This window comes from Xyrauchen texanus, chromosome 9 (genome assembly GCF_025860055.1).
Source record: "Xyrauchen texanus isolate HMW12.3.18 chromosome 9, RBS_HiC_50CHRs, whole genome shotgun sequence".
Classification (NCBI taxonomy): Eukaryota; Metazoa; Chordata; class Actinopteri; order Cypriniformes; family Catostomidae; genus Xyrauchen; species Xyrauchen texanus.
The window spans coordinates 4,281,713-4,297,801 of NC_068284.1; the positions used below are offsets into that span (position 1 = coordinate 4,281,713).

At 39.8% G+C, this 16,089-nt stretch overlaps 1 protein-coding gene across 1 annotated transcript; it reads left to right on the plus strand.

The window, feature by feature from the left end:
- The first annotated feature begins 3,591 nt into the window (after positions 1-3,591).
- On the plus strand, positions 3,592-9,668 carry znfl2a (zinc finger-like gene 2a). The gene is made up of 2 exons (XM_052133834.1): positions 3,592-3,665; positions 8,241-9,668. The coding sequence occupies exons 1-2, from the start codon at positions 3,592-3,594 to the stop codon at positions 8,872-8,874; spliced, it is 708 nt and encodes a 235-aa protein (XP_051989794.1). The 3' UTR covers positions 8,875-9,668.
- The last annotated feature ends 6,421 nt before the right edge of the window (positions 9,669-16,089 follow it).

Genomic DNA, 16,089 nt, shown 5'->3' on the forward strand with positions numbered 1-16,089 from the left:
CAAATGACCTGCATATTGGGAATGCACACATAAAGTATAGTTATCATTATCATACCTTGCCAGAGGAAATGCCTGTAGTAACTGACGGCACCACCACCTCCTGATTACAGGCATGTCAGACTGATAAAAGATGGCAATTGAAAATCTTAAGCATAAAATGTTAATTGTGTTTTCAACCAAGGGCGAGTCTAGCCCCTTTTTAGGGGTGCTTCAGCACCCCTAAAACTTGGAGTAAGAAATGTTGTTATTCTAAAATTTTTGTTCGTCTTTAACAAGGTTAAATAATGTCCAAAACATACTCCATAGTTTGTGGTTTAAAATGTATGTTTTAAGGATGAAAATGAAAACACCCCCGCTTAGCAAATGGTGTCATCCTCTTCTCTTCTTCTACTTCTCTGTACCTGCACCACTCAGCACGACCGTCATCCAGCGCGAAACACACGCAGAGTGAGAACCCGTTATGTAGTGTTGTGAATCAACTAAGTTGCTCCAAAGCTGTGTCTCACACTTCTTTCCTTTTACCTAGAGTTGTTCCGATTCCACCATATCGGTGAGTACTGGAGTCAGTATCCTGAATCACCATGGTACACCTATAATAAGTGTTTATTTTCGGACTATTTTAGTCCAGCAGGTCGCCGCCGCTGTGGAGTAGCACAGGACCTGGGTGACTCGTCCATAGTCATAAACGGAGAGAAGTAGCTCCGGTTACAATGTTCTTCCGCAAGACGCATGCAGTTCTGTTAATTAACTGCTAGAGCGTGAAACAAAAACAGCAGTGCGACAAATAAACTGCGTACCTGTGTAGTGCATACGTGTGTCTCTGTTGGTAAAGTTTATCGTTAATTTGATACTCATTTTAACAATCGGGAGTCATGTAAACATGACATCACGTGCGTCTTTTCTGGTCAGTCGTCATGGAAACATGAAGCCCTGGCGTTTGGACCAGAGTGAAAACAATCATATCGCTGTATACCACCAGTATGTGTGAAAACACTCACTGTGGCTTTTTAAATGAATTGTTATTCATTCCTAGATTTATATCTGTTATTTTTCAGTCGTGGCTGACTATCAAACTAGACAATAAAAGAAAGTTTAATGTTTTTCTTTTGCTGTATTTATTCATTCCTCACACACAGAGGATTTAACCTGAACCAGGCTTAACTCCTGAACTCCTAGCATTACTCTCTCTCTCTCTCTCTCTGTGTGTGTGTGTGTGCATGTGTGTGTGTGGCCTGCCAGTGAGCAATGGACATAGGACAGTTCTTTAAAAGAAAAAAGACAGATTCAGGTGAGAGACTAGAGACAGAACATAATGACCTCTGTCTTGTTTTTTGTTTTTTTTGTTCTTCTGAAAAGTGTTAAGCTAAAGTAACGGATAATGCAAACCAGCTATCTGTTGTTGTATCAAATTACTTATCTAGGCAATGGAGATTGTCAGGGAGATGGAGAAGGAGAAAGGGAAAGGGAGAGCATGCAGGAAGAACCAGGTGAGGAAACAACAACAATAAATTGACATATAGTGAATAGTGGCAAGCAAAACAGTAACTACTCATACTCCTATACTAACTTATTGGCATTAAGTAGCCTATATTACATTTACTTTTTGTAACATTATTTTACACCACATTTTTTCATAATAAAGGAGGAGGAAAACAACAGGGAGAGTCCATAAGGGATGAGAGGGAATTGACTAGTGAAATAAATGAAGAGACAGAGGGAGTGCAACATAGAGACCACTGTAATAGCAATTTTCAGAGGTTAATAAAAAACAGCATCAAAAGTGTAAGAAAACTTTCAGGAGGCAAATTGTAATAAAGAGAAAAGGTTTATTCTACTGAGGATTCTTTTCACAAACCGCAGCTACCCAGTTTCGAAACAGAATGCCTGTTAGACTCAACAAAACATAGATATTTTATACAGTTCTCCGACATTGTAACCCCTCCCACCCAGTTTCTAGATATCCCATATCTTTAACTGGTTTGGGATGGTTTTCTACCCCCCCAGGGCAGGTCAAACTATTCTTTGTCCCTGAGAAGCCAAAAGGCCTTCATTTACGACCTAAATTACCTCCTGCTTCTCTCAGGAGGGGGGCATGGGACTTCATTTTATTACTAAACGACCCCCTGTATTCTGCTGAAAAGGTCACTTCTCGGGCTCTAGGTGTCTATCTTCCTGGCCCATCTGGTTTTATTACGTTTGTTCTTTCCTGTCCTCCTTCAGCTGCTGGAAGCCCTCACAGAAACACATGATTAAATGAAATTAACAGTTTGGGAACAAATAAATATAATAATACAGAATTTTTCCGTAACACCACCAAGCCAAAGCAGCAGAGACAGAAGAGAGCTGTTCAGACTTAGGGGATAAGGACACTGGTCCTAAACAGTTAAAGCTGTCTCAGTACCCTCATACTCAGTTTGGCACACTAAAAAGCGCCAATAACTCAGTACGATAGAGTTTTATACCTTTCAAGGGTGAGGGATTTACATAGAGGTGGAGACACTCTGAAACAAAGCATGTAAATGAGGTACAGGAGTCAACTCGTTACCGGAAATTCCCCAGCCCTGATCTCATCAGCATAACAGTGTGATTCGAATGCACAGAAATGAATCTAATCAGCCAGACTATTCAACGACTGGGTCAGGGGCTCCAAGAGTCATTTAAAGACAAAAGGTGATAGTCTCAGCAATCCGAATAATTTAACTTACAATAGAGAGATCAGGACAGGCAGGAATCTCTTGCTGGAAACCCTGACAGGCAGGTCTGTGACATCATTTATACCTCAAATACCAAATTCAATCTACTAAACTTTCTCAGTTTATATACTATTGTATTGGAACCTAAATTAAACATTTAATAAATTTGTAATACAACAGACTCTGAATGTATTATATGATGACATTCCACTGCTGATAATAATGGTTTACATGCAAAGAAGTTAAAAGCTGTACCTCACAGTCTCTCAGTAAGGACATAGTCCAATAGCCAGGTGAAATTTTATTTGCAAAATTTCTATGATAAAACAATAACACAACACATTTAATTATTATACAACAATATATCTTCTGGAGCAGTCACATGTAAGCAGAAAACAAAGTTGATCATATTGTATTATACCATGGTCAGTCTAAATACTGGATTCTGATTGGCTGGAAGGTGGTGTGCATTAAAACAGTTTACTGCAGTTAGTTCCAGTCAATTTGGATAGACACTTAGCAATTATTTTATGGAGACATGTCTGTCTTGCTTTGGCACATGGGCAGTGCCAGGAATTCTTTTTAGAAACATATGCTGCTATGCTGCTGCCCAGTCTGCTGTGGTGTGATATCTTTTAAGCAACTTTGCTTCCTTGCGTCCCCAAATATCATTGCAGTATCTATTTCTGACAGAACCTCCTCCTCCAAAATGATTGCATTGTCAATGCATTGGCATGACAGGTGCCGTTTAGCTGAAATTTCAGTTACCCTTTGCCTGTGTTTTCTGTTAATGTGAACCAGCAAGTTCCTTTTATTTATTTGAATGTCACAGTGTGTGCAAGTCACCCTGACTTGCTGCCGGACGCATAATCCTACTACTGACGATGGTGCTGTGGGGATGGAGGTGGTGCTGCAGATGGTGATGCTGCTGGATATGGTGCTGTTGTTGGAGATGGAGATGGTGCTGCTGCTGTGGGTAGAGGCTGTCTAGATGCTGTATTTTTGCAACTTGTCATATGTTTAATCAGAGCATCCCTTCTGATTAATGTTGAAAATGTGCTGCTTGTCCTGCAGTCAGACTGCACTTTATGATGACAAAATCTAAAATGTAGAAAGAATAACTTTGAGAAATTGTCTTGTTTACAATGTTTTATACAGTGCAGTGCCGCTGCAGAGGTTTTTACATCCCCTGGTCTAAAGAGAATTTCTATAGTTTTACTTGTTTATGAATTTAACAACTATGTCATTTATGAATGACATAAAAAATGAAATGACCATATATTTAATTTGCCAATTTTTAGATTGTCTTATACAATAGGACAAAAAAGAGAAGGGGAAAAAGAGCAATACACAAGAATAAAATAAATGTTCATCAGATAATTAACCTATAACTGTGGAGCTAGGGAATATGAATCATTTGTTGAGCAATCTACATTTTGGCAAATTACATATAGTGATTGAATTAAACTGAGTTTATGAACCCCTTTGGAAGTTTGTTTTTCATATTTTAGACGTACTTCATTATGTCTTCATCTAAGCTACATTTTCTGATAAAATATGGCACGATTAACAGGAAACACAAATAGTTTGGATATATTTGAATTATTTACTTAATACATGAAGTATGCTTGTGTGCAGAAGTATGTGAACCTTTGGGACTTCCCAATGGTTTCACAATGCAAGGAAATGGTAAATGGAATTATATATTCTTACTTTCAAACTCCAGGGAAAAATGAGAGAGGCCAAAACATGCAAAAAACAAAGGGTTCATAACTTTCAAACATGATTTACACACAAACAATAATTGAACTGTATAAGAAACTTACAATAATTCACACACAAACCTTCGTAATGAACTGCAACTCGAACATGACTTACTACATGAACCATTCAAATGGTTAAACACCAATTTACAGTAGGCACAGTGGTATTTTCTGCAGCACTGTGCATCTCTCAATAGAGAGAAGGGGATCATGTCCTTTCTTCTGTATTGTCTGATGCTTCTGTGCAGGTTAAACAGACACACACCATTAACATATATCAGCAAAAAGTAAATAACTAATTATACAGATATATAAATCTATATCTATACTTATCATAATACACACACTTGTTGCCAAAGGCCTGTGACAGTCCGCCGTCTTTACAAGCGGTGCCGTGCGCTCACTGCATGTGCTTACGAGCTTAAGTGTAGCTCCTCCTCGCTGGACGTCTAGCGAGGGGGAGCTAAACGTAAGCTCCACCCATTTGCTCTGCAGTGAGCAGCCTCTCGCTGAATGCGGTATTGCTTTTGTGGGGGAGGTGAAGCCATGCCCACAGCAATACGTTAATAAAAACCCGAATTATTTTTCACCACCTCTCTTTAAGTTAAGAAGTCACTCTGACCAGCTGTAGAAGGTATTAAAACGAGAAAGATCAAGTCCAGGTCTAGCAAACTATTTGTAAGGCGAGCGCTCTTTGAAAAAAAACATCGTGGACATGAGTGATCCAGAAGCATGCAGAGTGGACAATGAAGATCCGGAGGAAGAAAGAGGTCGGTTCTATATTCATGACTGTTATGGGACATTAAACTGCGTAAAACAGATTTGATGGTTTGCAGATCGTATATGTTTTTAAAAGTGTTTGTGACGTAGGAGCTGTGAAATGATTTAAAGCAAACGGAAAAAGAAAGCAAGCAGAACTTCCCAGATCTACTAGACCTGTTTAATACAAACATTTTAGTAGCGGGTAAACACGTTAGTACAAATTGAATTCGGAGCATTCGTAATAAATTGAACATAAATTGATCTTTTTCAATGTTTTCCCTGTTTATCGGAGACAAGACACAACATAAAGACAATCCAATTGCTGCTGTACACAATGTTCGAAAATAAGTGCAAGTAAAAGTCGCCTTTAAACAATACTCCGCTTCCTGTGCATGATACATGATAGGGCTCAATTTTCACGACTTGAAATCTCAAACATAACATCATTTCTAAGCCTACTTTGCACATGTAATTTATTGCCATAAAAGGGTGATATTTCTTCGTAATGATTTCACAGGATGACCGAATACGTCATTACTTTGATCAAGGACTAACTCAAGCTGAAATAGCTGTCTGTCTCCCAGTCATTAACAACTTCCAGATTAATGTCAGACACCTTAGAAGAAGACTATCACGTCTACAATTTTGTCGTAGACAATAGTGACTCTGAAAGTTTGGTCAATTTCATTGCCAGCCAACTTGAGGTACCGGGACGTCTGCATGACTGCGGTGAAGCCAGCCGCGAGTTAGAGCTGAGTGCGCGCATATTACAGGAATAACGGTACTTTGCGGGAAGCACAGGAAGACATGCTTCTTGACCACTGTTGAGTGCAGAAGAAAGCGAGTCTTACTATATTGATGAAAAAGTGTTTATTAAGTGTTTGTGACGTGCTGGTGTTTATTCATGTTTGATTTAGCCTATGTGAAAGGTGACCGGTTTAGAAGACTCTTGGGTAGGGCAGGTGAATAATTTATAACCAAAGTGTAATGAATTAACATACATGTACATATTACATAGGCTATAATACAATTTACTTTTCTGCCAAGGATCTCTCATTGTCCTTCATACAGTGCGTTTAGCTGTTGCCTCCAGATAGCCTTATTGAAAAACAACCTTTTGTTAGGTTGAGAAAACGAGACAAAAATATAACGCAAGGCCTCTTTGAGCTTCCGTACTTTTTTGTTTTGTTGTCATATTTCGCCTTTTTCTGGAAATGTGCTTTTAAAATGTTGCCAATATTTCTTCATGTTATATTCACTTATTTTAGTGCGTTTTTCTCTTGACTAAAATGGTATGCTATAATTTTATTCAATGAAATAACATACTTTAGTTGAAAATGTGAAGAAAAGGTTACAACAAAATTCAACTAAAATTGTGAAAACCTTAGCTCCTGAAATAGTTTTAGCTGCTTTTTCCAGTTACTGTCTTCTGAGTCATGTTGTGTTTCCAAACAGTTTTCAATAAAATTAACTTCTGAATTTTTGAGCCCCATATCTTTCAGCTCTCCGAAGCTCTCACAGTGGATGATAATGATACAAACTTCTACAGCTATCTTGGTTCTGAAAGTATTTTTCCCATTCATTGACCAAAACCAACCAGCTCCAGGGTGAATCACAACTTGACTTAAACTTTTATTTGAAGTAGTGTTGTCATGATACCAACATTTTAGTAGTCAGTACCAGAAACATTTCACAATTCTCTTTAACAATTTTGATATCAAAGAAAAAGGGGTACTCTGCTGTTGAAATAACTCCTTTAGCCTATTAAAATATTACATTTCAATGTAAATAATAAATCAAAACAATTTAAAAACATGCTTTTAAAGTTTTATTAGGACCCTATTAAATCACTTATTTTCAAATTCAATTAATTTATTTCCTAAAGCCCACGTTTAAAATAGAAATAAAAAATCTACATTTGAAAGTTTAATTTAATTTCATCAACATTTGTTCTAATTAAATGAATCCAAACTTCATTCAAATGAAAATAGAATATTTACCTTTCATCAAAACAATTATTGTTGATTATTACTGTACACAAATGAATTGCAGTTCCACACAGCTATTTTTATTACAAGGGTAATATTACTGAGTATTGCAGTAACTTCTATAAAGAAAAGACCATGAGCCAGTGTTTTCTTATATATTGTTTTTAATATTTTGCATCATAAATGATTCTGTACTCTACATGTTATTTTTAATGTGCACTATTGTGGTATGTGAATTTTTATCACAGTACCTACCTTGTTATATTATCCAGGGTTAGGCATTAATCCATGCATTAAAAGAGGAGACCGTATATAAAAAGAGGAGACCGTTTGGAATATACTTGTAGCAAAATACATGTGAAAAAATAAACAGGACATATATTTATGCAACAGTGCTCTTTACTTCTCTCACTCACCAAACACCAATTATATACTCCTCAAAATTAATCAACACCATGGAAAGAACATAATGAAACCATTATGCTAAATTAGGTAAATAAATGCTTTAACAGCGTTCAATATATTAATGAACAATGCTGTCTGTCAGACAACGCACAGGGGCTGAATTGAGTCGTGCTCAGTGCTGCCAGTACTGCACTAAACACTAATATCATTATATTTTTTTAGTATCGACTAGGTACTGAAATAATGATGCTTTTGACATCACTAATTTGAAGCAAAAAAAAGTATTTGAAAATCAAACAAAAGACAAAGGTACAAGACTGTACATAACATCTTCAGAAAGGGAATTAACTACAATCCATTGAATCGTTACAAAATAAATAATCGATTTAAAAATTCTTCAAATAATATAAAACTATTGATTTAAAATTGGTGATTTACAAGTTTGGAATCAATGTTTTTAAAGGATATTGCAAAATATTCAGATAAATTATGATTTTAGTATGAATTTAATGTTTATTTTAGACTTAATGAAAGTGACAGAGGAAAGTGAAGAACTCCGTGAGGAGGAGGAGGAGGACGACGAGGAGGACGAGCAGAATCAAGAACCTGATATTGTCAGATCTATAAAGAAATCTGCTCGCTGCTCACACACTCCAAAGAAGTCACAAAAAAGAACTCAAAAAGTGGACACCAAAAAATCTTTCAGTTGCGCTTCAGTGTGGAAAGTGTTTTACATGTAAAGGAAGCCTCAGGGATCACACAAGAATCCACACTGGAGAGAGACCTTTCACGTGCAATCATTGTGGAAAGGGGTTTAAACAAAAAGGAAGTCTTACAGAGCATGTACGAATTCACCTTGGAGAGAAGCCTCACAAATGCCATCATTGCAACAAGGGATTCAGACAAAAAGGAAGCCTTAAAGAACACATAAGAATTCACACTGGAGAGAAGCCTCACAAATGCCAGCAGTGTGGGAAGAGTTTCACACATAGATCATACTTAAATAGTCACTCAACAACTCATTCTTCTGAGAAGCATTTTTTCTGTGCTCAGTGCGGAAAAGGTTTTGCTCATATGGGACACCTGAAATCACATGAAATTGTGCATGCTGACGTGAAGCCATTTCATTGTGCTCCATGTGGCATGAGTTTTTCTCAACCGAGTGCTTTAAAAAGGCATTTAAATTCATTTAAACATAATAAATATAGATGCCTAGAAAAATTCATGGTCCAGAGTTTACAGTCAAGTCATACTGTGCCCTAACACTTAAGTAATTAGTGTGAAAATCAGATAAACCCAAAAGTTTAAATGTCTCTCAAAAGAGCATTTTCATGTAAGAGGGTGATATGCAGAAATCTATTTTCTGCAGGGACGATCAAATTATATTTTGGAAAACTTGTCTTTTGCTGTGAAATGCCAAAAATGTTTTAGTAGTAAATATTATATACATTGTGACAAATGATTTATGACCAAATAGGTGTACATTTGACCTTTGCTTCCTCTTCCTCCCTCCCTCAGGCTGTTGTACATGATATGGTATGATGTGTTTGATCTGGTGTTATGACCTTCCTCTGAACTAAAAATAGTCATTAAATAATACATTGTAATCATAGAGATGTTTTTCAAAACATGATAAAGTAATGTGTGTGGGGTCATATTATTATTGTAAGACATCAAAAGTAGTATTACATTTAAGTGTGTTTATGTATATTTAATGGTGGGCAATGCTTGGTAATGCTTGGTGACAAAACTGAGGTGATAAAATGATGCTTGGTATAAGATTGTTTTTTTTACTTGTAACAAAGTGGTGAAAATGTGTTTGTAAAACTTGATTTTGACTGTGAACCAAACTTTTTGAATTTATTGAAAGGATAGCCCCTTGAGATGTAACATCTCATTTTCAAGGGGGTCCTATTCGTCATTTTAAAATGACAAATAAACTGTTTAACGAAGACAAAGTGTTATTTTACTTCTAACAGAGGAGAAAATGTGTTTTTTTTTTTAAAACAAAATTTATCAAGTTGTCAAGCACAACAATGTCTCTTTAAAATTATGAATAAAGGGTTTAACAAAGATAATGTTTGGCATTAGTTTTACAAACCGGTTTATTTGACTAAAACACAATTTCATTTTAGCTGTAGCTTTAACAAAATGTCTTATTTTTAACAAGGCAGTGAAAATGTGTTTCTATAACTGTGGATATTGACTGTGAAGCAAACTCATTCAGATGTCACTTTTAAAGCTAATGAAAAAATGGTTTAAGAAAGACACTTTTTAACATAAGCTTAAAAAAACAACATTTGAAATAAAATAGCATGCATTCAATTTCAAATGTATCTTTAGCACAAAGAATCTTAAATTTTTCCATTCAAAGTCCTTTCACAAGCGCATCCAAACGATAATGTGATTTTAACAGACACTCTGAGACCTTGGGTGGGCGGAGTTTCAGTTAAACACATACCCCTGTTCACACATACAGGTTTTTTAATTCCCAACATTAAAGTGTCATATCTCTTAGGAAATGTTTTAAAACTGTTTATTGTGGTGTGAGTGCATTTACAACCCCCAACCTTAAGGGGTCGATCCGGGGTTCTCTGCATTCCCATGGGGGAATAATGATAAAAAGTTCTTATTATAAGATACTAGGTCATTATTACGAGATACTAAATCATTACGAGAGTTTCTTGTTATTATGAGATACTAAGTCATTATTACGACATACTAAGTCATTATTACGACATACTAAGTCATTATTATGAGATACTATGTTATTATTACGAGATACTGAATCATTATTTAGAGATAAGTAATTATTACGAGATACTTAGTTATTAAGACATACTAAGTAATTATTACGAGATACTAAATCATTATTACGAGATACTAAGTCATTATTTTCTGTAAAGCTGCTTTGAAGCGATGTGTGTTGTGAAAGGCACTATACAAATAAAATTGACTTGACTTGAGATAATAAGTCATTATTATGAGATACTAAGTCAATAAAATGGGATACAAAGTCATTAAAATGAGAAACTAAATCATCTGCACTTTATAGTGCCTTTTTTTTTTTTTTTACCTTGACAGTATTCAAAGTGCTTTACACTGTGACTCATCCACCCATTCATACATAACCCATGCATGACACTAGTCTGCCATTGGGAGAAACTTAAGGTTCAGTGTCTTGCCCAAGGACACTTCGGCATATGGAGTCATGTGGGTCAGGATTCAAACCACCAATCCTGCGATTAGTGGCTGACCCACTCTACCAACTGAGCCACAGCCGCCCCATCTACTAGGTCATTATTATGAGATACCAAGTTATTATTACGAGATACTAAATCATTATTATGAGATACAAAGTCATTTATTATAAGTCATTAAAGTGAGATAATAAGTATGTCGTGCTGGTAAGTGAGGACCCAAAAGCGATATAACAAAAGAGTCTTTAATGACAGTTCAAAGCAGCAAAATGAAGAATACAAAGTCTTCTCCTAGAGAGGTAAACGGCAAACACAAACTACCCGCAGAGGGGGCGGTAAATAACAGAAACTACTGCTGATAACTTTCAGTGTGAGTCCTTAGGCAGCAGACGAGGGTAGTAGTGAAGCGGCGACAGGCTGCGAGCTCTCTCCAAGGGTAGACAGGGGTCGAGGCGAGACTAGCGCCCAGGCCACTCACTGCGTAGGACGAACTGGACAGAATGCATATATCGAAAGGGTTAGCAGTGAACAATAGTGTGGGAAAGCGGACGCCAATAGGACAGCGCTGGGCAGTGATTTGCTTCTAGCCTATGAAACTCTAGTGAGACTGAGACAACAAGAGCAGGGACAGAAGTAGAGATCTAATTAGCGGGGAAACGGGAACAGGTGGGAAGGGAATAAACGAGGAATTAAGGGGAGATAAGGAACAGCTGGATACTATTGGGGGAAGGAAAAGTAACCTATAAGGGTCAGCAGAGGGCGACAGAGAAAAGGGAAAGAACAGAAACAAGACATAGGTACCATGACGAGACGAAACAAGACATGACAAAGTAATTAGGCCTATTACAAGATACTAAGTAATTATTACGAGACACTAAGTCATTATTATAAGATACTAAGTCATTATTGTGAGATACTAAGAACCTTTACGTGTATAAACATCAATCACTTTTGCACATTAATCATTGCTCTTCACAATCACATAAGTGAACGATTATGGTTTCAAAATGGAGAATTTCTCAGAAAGGTGAGGAGTTTGTATCCCTGAAATTATTATTTATATTTTTTTCATGCATTTATTTATTTTGTGGAATTTAATCATTTTCCACAGCACACCTGACAATCTTTCACGCAGCACAGTGGTTGGGAAACACTATAATAGGCAAAGGCATGCCTAAGGGCTTCGTCTCTCAACTGCTCTTTATTATCAGGGGTTTTTAAAAAGGTGGCTTTTCAGCATTTATTCAGGGTCATCAGCACAACTAAAACTCTGCTGTGTCTCTCTCAGTCTCTGGCATTGTCTCCCCTTTTATTGCTCTCCCCAGTGCTTACTGCAATCAGAAACAGATGTTTGTCATCATAGCACTCAGGTGTGTACCCTTACCGCTTTCTCTCTCTCTGGACGAATGTTCAACTGAATATACCAAATTGTATTTAAAATACATTTATTTCACTATAAGTATCCTACAAATACATTAACATATCTAGGTATTAATCAAAAGTACCATGTAATTGCACTTATTTCATGCTTTCTTCAAATGAACACAGACAAACTTTGATCACTACAAATGAAGTGGTAAAGTAGAATAGCTTTTACAAATGCAATTAGGGGAAGTATATATTAAGTTCAAATATATTGTACTTTAAGAAAGAACACTGGTTAGGTACTTGTTTCCACCAAACTTGTTTTATGATTCTACAACTTGTTTGAACAGTGTTAAAAGCAATTGTTATAATAATGCTCTTCGAGTTCAAAAAATATTAGTAATATGACTGTCACGGATAAACCAGGCTCTCTCTCTCTCTCTCTCTCTCTCTCCCCCATCTTTAGTGATCTCTTTTAGATTTATCTCTGTAGTGATACTAAACTTACATGTGCAGCAGTCACCGCACAAGAACAGATTTTGTAGTGGGGGCCCCCTAAAACAGGCTAGTTGTAACATCATAACAACAACATTAAGTAGTCAGTATGCAGAGTGGGTTGTACACCTAATTTATATCAGACCAGCTTCCAAAATTGTATTAAATTACTGTGATTATAGTTATTTATCTACATACATTTTTGTCAAAAACTGTACCCTTACATAGTTCAAATGTTGATGCAATCAAACTAAAAAAGATTTAAATCTGCTTCCACGGAGAGCGACTATGTGCTTGTCATTATTTTCAGTTCACACAAACCACTACTCAAACATTTTTTTCAACAAAATGAAATGCTGTCTGTTAAGCCACTGCTAATGATACTACTGTAACACTGAATTGGTTCAACTGCAGGATCTTGCGTATGAGTTCCTCTTTATGTATCTATCGTTCTTAATCAGACAGTCTTTTGTTGTTTGTGTCTGCATTCAACAGCATTACACATGTACAGTTTGTTCTGCGTTTTATACCATTTTTAAATCAGCATGTTGCATTCGACATTGTGTAACTTGAAGAGGTAAGGTTTGAAGAGATAAGCCAGGGGTCTTTGAAGATCATTGATAAGATGGTCCAATCAGACATCTGCATCTACTTTTTACAACCAAGGATACTTAACACATCTTTAGTTGCACCACAGCACTGCTTTTGGCAAACTACAAGTACAAAATTAGTTGTTCCAATTTAGCAGACTTCAAGTATACCTATTAATAGTGTCACGAATGGAGGCAGACGAGGAGAGCGGATCTAAATGCAAACTTACTTTTATTGACTTAGACAATCAACAAACACAAAGGAAAACCCACAATGGGGAAATAAACACAAGACTGATGAAAACGGGCAGAAAACACACACACCAGGCTAACAACATTCAACGATAGACAAGGACTGAACCAAAAAAACAGGGTATATATATATATATATATATATATATATATATATATATATATATATATATATATATATATATATACACATGAACATAGAACTAAGGGGCCAATGAACAAACAGAACACCAAACAAGATAACGAGGGAAGAAACAGAGGCAAGTGGCAAGTTAACGAGGGACAGGTGAAAGCAATGACGGAAAACACGAACGCTAACAAAGAGACTATGGAGTTACATACGGGACAAAAGTGAAAACTATGGAATGCAAAAAGTGACAAAAATGGCAAACAAGAGGGAACAGTGAAACAAGACGAGGTATGCCTAACAGAGCCAGGGCAGGCAGGGAGTCCTGGGGGGCACAAAGGGCAAGGACAGGTTCAGGTGGTCTGGGAGCTGGCCACAGGGCAAGGGTAGGTTCGGGAGGTCTGGGAGCTGGCCACAGGGCAAGGATAGGTTCAGGAGGCCTGGGAGCTGGCCACAGGGCAAGGACCGGTTTGGGGAACCTGGGAGCTGGCCACAGGGCAAGGACCGGTTTGGGGGACCTGGGAGGAGGCCACTGGACAGGGACTGGGTCAGGGGCCCTGGGAAGAGGCCGCAGGACAGGGACCGGGTCAGGAGGCCTGGGAGGAGGCCACAGGACGGGAACAGGGTCAGGGGGCCTGGGAGGAGGCCACAGGACAGGGACTGGGTCAGGAGGCCTGGGAGGAGGCCACAGGACAGGGACTGGGTCAGGAGGCCTGGGAGGAGGTCACAGGGCAAGGACCGGTTTGGGGAACCTGGGAGCTGGCCACAGGGCAAGGACCGGTTTGGGGGACCTGGGAGGAGGCCACTGGACAAGGACTGGATCAGGGGCCCTGGGAAGAGGCCACAGGACAGGGACCAGGTCAGGAGGCCTGGGAGGAGGCCACAGGACTGGAACAGGGTCAGGAGGCCTGGGAGGAGGCCACAGGACGGGAACAGGGTCAGGGGGCCTGGGAGGAGGCCACAGGACAGGGACTGGGTCAGGAGGCCTGGGAGGAGGTCACAGGACGGGAACAGGGTCAGGAGGCCTGGGAGGGGGCCACAGGGCTGGAACAGGTTTAGGAGGCCTGGGAGGAGGCCACAGGACAGGGACTGGGTCAGGAGGCCTGGGAGGAGGCCACAGGGCAAGGACCGGTTTGGGGAACCTGGGAGCTGGCCACAGGGCAAGGACCGGTTTGGGGGACCTGGGAGGAGGCCACTGGACAAGGACTGGGTCAGGGGCCCTGGGAAGAGGCCACAGGACAGGGACCGGGTCAGGAGGCCTGGGAGGAGGCCACAGGACTGGAACAGGGTCAGGAGGCCTGGGAGGAGGCCACAGGACGGGAACAGGGTCAGGGGGCCTGGGTCAGGAGGCCTGGGAGGAGGTCACAGGACGGGAACAGGGTCAGGAGGCCTGGGAGGGGGCCACAGGGCTGGAACAGGTTCAGGGGCCCTGGGAGGAGGCCACAGGACAGGGGCCAGGTCAGGAGGCCTGGGGGAGGCCACAGGACGGGAACAAGGTCAGGAGGCCTGGGAGGAGACCACAGGACAGGGACTGGGTCAGGAGGCCTGGGAGGAGGCCACAGGACAGGGGCGCAGGAGACCTGGAGGAGGCCACAGATCAGGAACAGGGTCAGGGGCCCTGGGAGAGGCCCTAGAGGCGAGACCTGGAAGGCTCTGGCGGCGGGGCCGATGGAGGTGGCGCCATAGGAGGCTCTAGAGGCGGAGGCCTGGAAGGCTCTGGAGGCGGAGCCGTAGGAGGCTTGGGAAGCGGAGCCCAGGAAGGCTCGAGAGACTTGAGGAGCGGAATCCTAGAGAGCCCGGGAGGCGGAGCCGTAGGAGGCTCTGGAGGTGGAGCTGTAGGAGGCTCTGGAGGTGGAGCCGTAGGACGCTTGAGAGGCGGAGCCCTAGAAAGCTCAGAAGGCTCTGGGAGCAGAGGCGTAGGAGGCTCGGGAGGTGGAGCCGTAGGAGGCTCGGGAGGAGGAGCCATAGGAGGCTCGGGGAGAAGGGCCGTAGAAGGCTCGAGAGGCTTGAGGGGCGGAGCCCTGGAAAGCTCAGAAGTCTCTGGGAGCAGAGACTTCTGACACAACGTCGAAGTGAGCGACAGACGGGGAACTGTAAATTCTCGATTGTAAATATATGTTTAAATATGTTTTAACTGGGTTTTCATTCACTTTACAAATCAATATATTTTGAGACATGTAAACCTATATGTTTTTAAAACAGTTAGATTGACATGGTTACTTTTCATATATTGGTTGATAAATAGTAGCATGTTAACACAAAACTTGAAAAATAAAATAATTTGATATAGGCTAGTACCGGCTGATATTTTATTTGTTAGACAAATTACTTTGAACAAAATCCAAATCAGCCATCTTCAGTATCTACAGGCTCAAAGAATATATAAAATGTAAATATCTGAACTCCAATAGTATTTAAAAGTCCCTCCGTCAAGGGTAGTGAGAGCGGA